Below are 10,613 nucleotides of genomic sequence, written 5' to 3' on the forward strand. Positions count from 1 at the left end.
TCGGTAGTTGTCCACTAGAGTGAGCGCAAAATGAGAAGTGCTATTGCATCACATTGATGTGAGGACAAAGCAACAGTATTTGCCCAACGCAATCACGAGGCAAGGAAGTGCAAACCATTTTTGCCAACATGAGGTGAATGAAATAACGCAAAATATTAAATGAAAAAGGTCAAGAGTTACAAAATGCTCATTATGAAACAGGACATGTGTGAGGTCGACATAAAAATAAGCATTTTTGATTGAGAGAAGAGAAACATTTCTAGAGTGGATTATTATGATGTTTTAATCAGCTGTTTGGACTCTCATTCTGACGGCACCCATTCACTGCAGAGGATCCACTGCTGAACGAGTGATGTAATGCTACATTTTCTCCAAATCTGTTCCAATGTGATATTTTTTGGTGGTTCTCTAAGAACCTTCAAAGGAATTGTTCACTCAATAATGAATATTTCTAAGATTTGAAAATATGTAGAGGAGTTTATATCCTCACCGGAACAGATTTGGAGAAATTGAGCAGTATATTCAGGGAATCTACATCTACATTTTGGATGGTCTGAAGGTGAGTACATTTTTAGCTAAGTTAAATTTCTGGATGAACTATATCCTGCAATCAAGGTACTAATATGGCACTAATTGCAAAAAAAACAACTCCTCAAACAGTAATATATATAGTGCATTTAGCATATAGTGCTTGAATCAAATGCAGACTTGAAAATAAAATAGTTTTCCCACAATACTGCATAATTTATGTAGCTCAAACAGTACTGTAGTACATGATAAAAAAAATCGAATGCATAACTGTACACATAAATCCATTGCAAACTCACTTTCAGCTCAATTCTGATAAGAAACGCACACTTTACACCTTCACAGCATTTCCTGATGGATTAAATCATGTGCCACCCCACACAAATATTCCAATGCCCTCTGAAATACGTCACATAACTGAAGTAAATTGGGTTGCTGATGTGTTGCTTCTAATGAACAGATTGTAATCAAGGAAAGTTCCTCATTGGGCTCTTGTATCTGTTATTCAGTGGTTAACGCGTTGAACAGAAGATGTAACAGCTCATTTGCAGCACTGCTCGAGAAACAAATGTGCAATATGACTGTCGCATTCAATAGCAGCATGAAGCCAGTGTCCCGTCGCCAAGCAATATTAATCTTAATGAGTTAATAATGGCATGGGTCTGCGCGCCTGTGTGAGGACACGGCCCACTGATCACATATTTCAAAGCAGACTGTGCTATATTCCCCCCAGAGCAAGGGAAGCCCCACAACATCAGGGCCGCCTCTGAAAGCTTCTGAAGTCATACTCACACATTCACACGTTTCAGATGGCTGAAGGCTGAAGTTTGCCTTGCACTCAGATGTGATAAGAGAGCAGGTCTGGAAGCTGCATTGCAGCAGCTCGGGCTCGTCGTGACTTCAACTCAGAGGGAGGTGTGCGAGTGAACTGTAACGGGGGACTGTGTAACATGTTCAAAGGGAATGATGTCTCTCAAGGACTTTTTCTGTCTTCGTGAGAGTGTTTCGGTAAACAGAAAGGTGTGAGTAGAAAAACATATGTTTTATTGAGTGAATATCACAAATAGATGTCTGGATTCAATTTCACCCCAGAAAACAAAAATGAATGTTCTATAGTTTATTATTATTATTATTATTAGCAGTGCATTTAATTGCATGAAAATAATGTAGTTAAATAATTCTTAGTTCCTTTATTTTCCTCAATGAAAATATCCCCATTGACTTTGGGATGAAACATAACCTGGACTTGTTCTTGAGAGGTTTGAGGCATGAATCGCTTCGCTCTTTTTTTTTTTTTTCAGAAACAACATAATTTACCCTAAGAACAAGCAGTGTACTTTGGTAAGAAACCTGTCACCTTTCTGTGTCATGACCCAGCAGCTCCAGAGACACACATGGCTGCAGTTCTCCTGGGAATCCCTTTGAAACAGTCTTCTGAAGCTTTTTAAGCATCTTAGCCTCTCGCCGGCTTCCAAAACAACATAATCACTTTGATTCAGCCACAGTTGCTAACACTGCAGCCGAGAAAAGAGACTCTATTAATTAAAACATGCGGATTAAAGACTTACGGTTTATTTTGGGAATAATTTCATAAACTGGGATCAACATTTAATCGCAAAATTGGTGGATTTGGTTGAGTATTACGGAAAACATTGTGGAAAAAAGTTTTCTAAACCCTTTGGCAGAGCTGATCTGGAAAGCGAAGACTTCCAGGAACCGAGCAATGATTATTTAATTACAATATGATTGATATGTGACCCCGGAGGACAAAACCAGTCATAAGTCGCATGCACGGGTGAATTTTGTAGCAATAGCCAACAATACAAAAGGGTCAAAATTATAGATTTTTTCTTTTATTCTGAAAATCATTAGGATATTAAGTAAAGATCCTGTTCCATGAAGATATTTAGTAAATTTCCTACCATAAAATTCTAAAGTTTAATTTTGCTTGCTAATATGCATTGTTAAGAACTTCATTTGGACAACTTTAAAGGCCCTTTTGCAACCTCAGATTCCAGATTTTCAAATAGTTGTATCTCAGCCAAATATTACCTTATGCTAACAAACCATACATAAGTGGAAAGCTTTCAGATGATGTACAGTATAAATCATAAATATCTATCTATCTATCTATCTATCTATCTATCTATCTATCTATCTATCTATCTATCTATCTATCTATCTATCTATCTATAAAAAACAACGAAAAAAACAGACAGATAGATATGAAAGTAAATGTGTTTCTATCTAGTGGTGTCAAGTCAATGCTAAATTGGTCTGGTTGATTTCATATTGCTCTCAGTATGACAGCTGTGTCTCGCCCTGCATTACACGTCATTGATTGGACCATACCCCCCACCCCCACCCCTTACCCCCTCCGTCCCCTCCACATCCAACCCCTTTTGACAGCTCTCGGTGAAGCGCGTCAGTCTTGGGGACGCGCTCAGACGCGAACACTGCGGTTTGAGAAGAGCCCCCCTCCATGTGAATGCGTGCGTGCTCGCCACCCTTCCTGTGTTTCTGTCTCCGGAGCGTGCACGCACGCCTTTATCCCCACCTCTCTAATGTATTTCCAGCATCTGCTGGACTTGTATAGACACCGCGTCGGATTGCGAATACAGATGGAGATCTCACTGAAGTCTGATGGCCACCGGCGCACCCGAGCTGCGCGAAAGCACACGAGTCAACTGTGATACACTGGCATGTGTCACGAGTGCCAATTAGCTGTGCGCTGATGGGGAGCATAGAAGAACCGGCTGAGAAAGAGATTTGTGTGGACATCACAGGAAAAACTGCCCGTGGAAATGAGTCCTGAAGAGAAACCAAAGAGGCACTTCACCACTGTGAGTCTATGGAGAGAGAAGTGCAGACTTTCTGTCTTTTCTACGAGGAAAGTACACTTAATTGACTTCTGACCATCAAAGTGATTTAATTTTTCACTTAAAGCACTTTTACAACGTGCATTGATATAAATGGCTTAAACTGCTATCAAACAGCCAAACCTGAATTAAGATCACTGTGTTTTGCGTCTGTGGTGATAAACTGGACATACAGTCATTTATGCATCTTGAATGATAAGTTAATTCATATGCGCAATCTTCATGATTTTTATCCGATTAAATTCGAAATAAAAGCGTTTGCAAGATTCGGAGCTGGAATCAGGAAAGGTCGGTGTTACAGACAAGAGAAAATAAATGCTACAGGCCGTTTAAGAAGAAGACTGACTGAATTCTACGTATTTTTTAACAACAGTAACTCCGTTGTGCCCTTTATGTCCGTCTGACAGGAGGAAACCGTGTTGAGTTATTGTTCTCTATTAGCTTAAATAATGTAAAAACACATTTTTTTTTTTTTTTTTTTTTTTACATACTCATCAGCTGCTGGACTTTTTACATGTTTATTTGATCAAGAGTTTTTGGACTTTATTATGCATGACTGTGTTGGATATGAGGAATACCATAACTTACGTCAAGCATAAATGCTGACAGTCCTCTAAATGATCTCATAAATACATTTTTATTCTTGAAAACCAATGTTATGGCTCATTTATGAGGAAAATTGTGCACTTGGCATCCGAATGGAGTTTAGAAGTTCCCTAAGGAGTCAAAGCAAACAGTCCTTGACCTGAGTCTTCATTTTTGTGGTGTTATTATGTAACTTTGATTCATCGGTGAGAGGTGAGAGAACATTTTTGGTTCACTTGTAGTAAGTCGAAAGACTCTATGCGCCTGGGATAAACCTCTCCGACCCATGTGCGTCAAGAAAGACAGAAGAGAAGAGGAATGCGCTATTGACGTCATGAGGTGAAATAACCAAAACTCAAAAACTGGAACTGTCTATAAATGCCTGAGTAAATTTTTTATCTTCTAGTCGTCAAAGCTGTTTGCCACCATCTCCATTTGTTTCCACCTCTTGATTCTTTTTCAACCCAAGCACCACTCCCAGCTTGCCTCTGATCTAAACAGTATCATGGCTTCTCCTCAACATCAACATCTGCTGTTTCACAACAGCGAAGTAAGCTGTGACTCCAGCGGCAATGGTGCTGTGTCTGTGCGGATCAGCAGCACCAAGCCACACAAACAGCAGCGTGGGAGTCTGGGAGCCAGCGCCATGTGCAGCATCATCGGGGGCTCCAAACATTGCAAGTACAGCATCTCCTCCAGCTGTAGCTCAGGCGAATCCGCCATCCGCAAACCAGTGGTCAAAGGCCTCCGAACTCAAAGGAAGATGCCGCAGCTGTTTGAAAGGTCAGCTGGACATTTCTGGAATCCCAAGTTTGACTCCAACATTCTGGAGGAAGCCTGCCGCGAACGCTGTCTCCCTCAAACGCAACGGCGTTTCCGCTGCGTGTTGTTTTACTTGGCGGCCGCAAGCCTCCTTTGGGGATTGTTCTTCATTGCCAATGCTAATCGATGTGAACGGACTGCCTTCTTATTGCCCACGGCTGCCTTCCTACTCCTCTGTTCTGTCCTGTTCGTCTTCACGTTCACCCGGTTCTACGCCCACTGCTACAATCAAGCCTCACTGTTGCTCATCGTGGTGACGTTTGCCCTCACTCTTGCACCTCAGATACAGACCTCTGGCTTTAATGACTTTAATGATCCTCCTTTGAAGGATGAAGAGGACGCAGGCGACTTCAGTGGTGCAGAGGATAAAAACCTGACATTTGAAGCCAACCGCAGTGAAGGTCCAGTTGCTCCTTGTTTGTCCCCAGTTGGCACCTTCTCTCTAGGCATGGAGGTGCTTTCATTGCTCTACAGTTTCCTCCACGTCCGTTTGTATGCTTCGCTCCTGCTCGGCTTGCTCTACTCAGTGCTTTTTGAGACTCTTGGCTGGATGCATTTGATTCAAGGCAATGGCTGGAGGAACTCCACCGAGGAACATTTGGAAACGCTCTACTGGCTGATCCCAGGTAGGGCTATTTTGCATGTCTGCGCCCACGTCATTGGCATCCATCTTTTTATTATGTCTGAAGTGCGTTCACGCAGCACGTTCCTCAAGGTCGGCCAAGCCATCATGCATGGGAAAGACTTGGAGGTGGAAAAGGCCCTGAAGGAGCGGATGATCCACTCGGTGATGCCTCGTAGGGTGGCTGATGAGCTCATGAAGCAGAGCGATGACGACAATGACAACTCGGTTAAGCGCTACTCAACGGGAGCAGTCATTGCAGGTGCCTCCAGCCCAAAGAGCACCAAACACAAAAAGACATCAATACCTCGAGGACAGATCATCTTTCGGCCGTTCAACATGAAACGCATGGAGCCGGTCAGCATCCTGTTCGCGGACATTGTGGGATTCACCAAGATGAGCGCCAATAAGTCAGCGCATGCCCTGGTGGGACTCCTCAATGACTTATTCGGGCGCTTCGATCGCCTGTGTGAGCTCACGTGTTGCGAGAAGATTAGCACGCTGGGAGATTGTTACTATTGCGTGGCTGGTTGTCCCGAACCAAGAGAGGACCACGCATACTGCTGTGTAGAGATGGGGCTTGGGATGATCCAGGCCATTGAACAGTTCTGTCAAGAAAAGAAAGAGATGGTGAACATGCGTGTTGGCGTCCATACTGGCACCGTGCTTTGCGGGATCCTCGGCATGAAGCGTTTTAAGTTCGACGTCTGGTCCAATGATGTCAACCTAGCCAATCTTATGGAGCAGTTGGGTGTTGCCGGGAAGGTGCACCTTTCGGAGGCCACGGACAAGTTTTTGGATGACCGGTACTTGCGAGAAGACGGGCGAGTTACAGAAAGGATTGGACCAAGTGTGGTTGCAGATCAGCTTAAAGGTAAGATTTGCATTTCTAGTGACTAACACGGTGTACATGAGTATGTTTCCTTGTCTAGCGCTGTGATTAATCTTTGTTGTGAGGACTAAAGGCTGATTTATACTTCTGCGTCGGACCTATGCCGTATGCCGGACCTATTCCATCTCCACAAGGTCTTGTACATAGACTGTATAAAAACATGGACGTAGTGTCCGTGACCACACCCATAGGTTTCTGAAGAGAGTTTTTGAAACCAAAAGTGGGTGGAGCGGGCTGTCGCCATCTTGGCAGCGCGTCACCGTGCGTCACTCCGGGGTAATCAAAAATAGGCAAAAAGGCGGGAGCTGGTTGCTGAAACCATGCTCACCTAGAACGGCGATGGTGACAGCAGCGGGAATCCACCTTTCACTCAAGTGGCCACGCCATTAATTATGCAGAATTTTAAGGCTTAATATAATTTAAACGGATGAGTTACAAAAAAAATTCACCCCCCTCACAGTTGTCATGAAGGGTAAAATTAGCTATATAGACCAAAATAATTTTTTGAACCAGGCTGTTAACTTTTTTTTTTCCTGCTGTAAAGTTGGCCATTTTAACATGGGGCGTCTATGGGACTGACTCCCTTTTGCAGTGAGCCTCAAGCGGGCAGTCGATGAATTACAGTTTTAGTCACTTCCGAATGGGCTTCACGAGAGAAAGCGGGAGGTTGCCGCTTGGCCTTGTAACACAGCAGATTAATATTGTTGGTCACGGACAACTACTGATGTATAATGATATGTAGTACAATACATGGAAAGACACTTGTTCTTTGGTTTGTTTTTTATTTTATATAAGAATGTGTAACATTAAAATGTATTAAAGTGCACATAAACACACAAAACTCAAGTACACATGGAGGGAGGGGTTCTAGCAGACCAATCACAGTGCTTTCGGCATGTAGAATTGATGCACTGAATTTTGGAGAGGTGCACGTCAGGCTACAGCATAGGCTACAGTTTAGGTCGTGCGTCTATGCATAGGCTACAGTGTAGGTTTGACACAGAAGTATAAATCAGCTGGCTTCAGAAGGGAACTATTAGGGATTTGTAGAGTCATTTTTTTCCTCATTTGTAGAGTCATTTTCTACATATGATAATGTTTTTGGTTCAGTGGTCATCTAAGCAAAATTAGCATTTGCAAGTGGCAAATTAGAAAAAAATCCAGTCATGTTAGCATGAAATGCTAATGTTTGGAAACAGTTGTTGCATATCTATCCTTTCATTTAAAGGAATAGTACACCCCCCCCCCCCAAAAAATACATATGTACTAACCCTCTTGTAGTTTCATATGTGCCTTATTTCTGTGGAAAACAGAAAGAGAGGGTGTAAGTAATATTTAATATTATATAATATAAATAATTAATATTGGTTTTAATTTAAGCTTTAGTATTTTAACGTGCATTTTTTATTTGCTACTTTACATATTATTATTTATTTGTGTTTAATTTATTTAAACTAGTAATTTTAAATGTATATTAAATATTTAGAAGTTTTTGAGTGAACTGTCCCTTTAATAGCTACTAAAGAGATTCAAGTTGCCGATTTGTTTGATTCATGTCTTGCAAAAAGGGTTGTAATTTTATCTGTTACCTGATTTAATGCACTTTCTGATCAGCAAACAACAAAGACAAATTAGCATTTGCAAATTAGTAACCTTTTTTTGCATGCTTTTAAGGTTAGCATGCAAGCTGTATTTGTACATTTGTTTTATTCTGCACATTTTGAATTTCAAGCTAACCTCTCCTTTGGCTTAATGGCTGGTCACCTCACTTACATCAAGTATTGGATTCCCGAAGCACTTGACATTTGTATAAATGTCGCCAAAGGCTGGCATTTTTATGTAATTAACTTATGCAAATGGTTCCTTCATTTTGTTAATTGTACTTGAGCTCAAGCAAAAGCCAATAATTGGGCATTGAGTGATACATTCATCATCCAAGCCGTACATAATATGAATGTCCCAACGTGTTATTAATCCTTTCAGGTCATAATTATGGTTACTTAATAGATCCTCTTCATTTAATGAGGAATGCCAGACTGTAAGTAATATCGAATGGAATTCTCATTTTGATGATATTGATAATGGGTCGAATGACTAAACCCCTTATAAGATTAGCAAAGTGGCATATTCAGGTTTTTAAGGAGCCGAAACTGACCCATGCGTTTCCACAGGATCTTTATCTGCCATGCTAAAATCTAAGAGCTGAAGGATCCCAAACGCCTGTTTGTGAGTGGATAAAGTCACTTGGCCAAACCGAAATCACTGTGCCAGAACAAATCCCTGTGCTGTCACAGCATCATCATCTCGCTGTGGCAGCGCAGGTGTCTCTGTAGGTCCTGTGGGTCAACTGGGATTGACGTGGCGGCTGTCGCCCTTGAGAGACTCTGGTTCAATCAGAGAGGATTTGAGTTGCTTCATTTTTTTTTTACTCCGTCATTCCCTCAGTCTTCGTTTTAAAAGGGTAAAATGACCTCCTTAAAACGGTCCCATGGTGCTCGTTTCTGAATATCTGTCAGTTCCTCTCTCAATTTCTTTCCTTCACTCTCTGTTTTTGTGTGCCACTCAGTACTGTAGTCTTTCCAGTGGATCGTTTTGCTACAGTTCCATGACTCAGAATGGTACAGCAAGGTTACGCGTATCATTGCATAACAACCTTTCTTTTTCTAACACCACTGAACTCTCTGTTGAATTCACTGCATCTCATTTCACTCGATTTAACACACACTGTACCCAAGGCCTGAAGCTTTAATATATGACTTCCTTTCATTAATCATCAACAAAATGATTAAAGTGGCGACATTCTTTCCTTCATATCTTGTATTTAGTTGATTGCCCCTCTTCAGGCGTTTATGGTTTTCTTTTTTTTTTTCTCCTGTTCACTGGCTGAAAGCTTAATTTTCCCACTCCGGAGTGATGTATTCAGTCCAGCGCTCAGGATTTATCTTTCCCTCATGGATTTGCAGGCCCGCTGAATGAGCGCTCCGTCAAGAGAGACTTCAACTCCAAAACGGCAAAAAAAAAAATCTTCCAGCTGCTCGCAGTAGCTGCGTAAATCACAGAAGGAAAGTAGCGAGCTCGTGTGGAAACTTGGCAGACCTGGGAATAGAAACTGGCCGGGTCTCGAGTAAATCACACCGACCTGGACGCTAATCACAAAACGACAGTCTCTCTTCAGACGCCGATGTTCTTTTGAATTGGGCATGTGTTTAAATGAAAGCGTTGGCTGTGCTGACTCTCGCTGCAAGGTCGTTCAGTTTGCTGGTGAAATCAAGCTGCGCAAACCAACAAAAACAGCACACCTGGGTCCTTCCAACTGTGCAGTACATTTTCATGTGAAACCATACCATGAAACCAAGAGCCCATCTAATCTAAATTGGTGTTTTTGCTGCTTTAAATTCTTGTGTGTTTGCTTTGAAGGCATCTATATATTAGTTTACTGTTAAAAGAGTTAATTAATTTATATTCGCATGTTACAATTCTTCTACTTTTGTGAAAATTATCACACTTTATACTATTTTAGATAAAATGCAATACTAATGTTAAAAATGGAAAGCAGTAGTTTATTTTCATTTATCACAATATTGTGATTGCGTATGTTAATATAAATTACTGTATTATGTAAAATTGTTTATTGTATTTAAAGTGTCCTACTTATGGGAAAATGGATCAAATGGTATTTTTATTTATTAAGATTTAGAATAAAATATCTAATCTAAATCTAAATATTAATTTTTCTTTTATCACAATATTTAATTAAGTAAATATAGCAGTCATTTTATTTTATTTTACAAATTGCACTGCTTTGGAAGCAATTTATATAATATTATAAAGACCAAATTAACTTATACTGTTTTTCCAATTCTTGAAAAAATATTATTTATTTATTTTTATTTTTATAAAATATTAAACTTTTTAAATTAAAGGTCTGCTTCTAAAAGACCAAATTAAATTATGTATATATTTAAAGTGTAAATTTTTATCATGTCTGGGAAAATGGAGCAGATTCATAATGAAAATATTTATTTATTTTGGATAAATTTTTACATTTAAATTTAAATTTCTAAAGATGTTGATTTATTTTATCACTATATAAAATGTGCAGCCATAATCAGAAAATTTTTGGTAATTTATTTATCGTTTTTGTTGTTGTCTGTAAATTCTAACAAAAGCCAGTGTATGACATCGGCTTCCAGGAAGTGATATCATTTTGGTGGGAAAACAACTCTGAATTCTGAATTCTGTAATGGTGTCTCGTTATAAAACATCCATGTTTGTTACTATAAAT

General features: G+C 40.2%; 1 protein-coding gene across 1 annotated transcript; it reads left to right on the plus strand.

Annotated features, from left to right (window-relative positions):
• Positions 1 to 3,908: 3,908 nt before the first annotated feature.
• On the plus strand, positions 3,909 to 8,762 carry LOC113067382 (adenylate cyclase type 9-like). Its single transcript, XM_026239766.1, has 2 exons — positions 3,909 to 6,310; positions 8,500 to 8,762. Exons 1-2 carry the CDS (start codon positions 4,498 to 4,500, stop codon positions 8,532 to 8,534), a joined length of 1,848 nt encoding a protein of 615 aa, XP_026095551.1. The 5' UTR covers positions 3,909 to 4,497; the 3' UTR covers positions 8,535 to 8,762.
• Positions 8,763 to 10,613: the final 1,851 nt, after the last annotated feature.

Source organism: Carassius auratus, linkage group LG28B (assembly GCF_003368295.1).
Source record: "Carassius auratus strain Wakin linkage group LG28B, ASM336829v1, whole genome shotgun sequence".
NCBI lineage: Eukaryota > Metazoa > Chordata > Actinopteri > Cypriniformes > Cyprinidae > Carassius > Carassius auratus.

Coding starts and splice junctions, on each gene's coding strand:
- LOC113067382 (XM_026239766.1), top strand. CDS start 4,498: ATGGCTTCTCCTCAACATCAACATCTGCTGTTTCACAACAGCGAAGTA. Junction 6,311..8,499: donor GGTTGCAGATCAGCTTAAAG/GTAAGATTTGCA, acceptor GCGTTTCCACAG/GATCTTTATCTGCCATGCTA.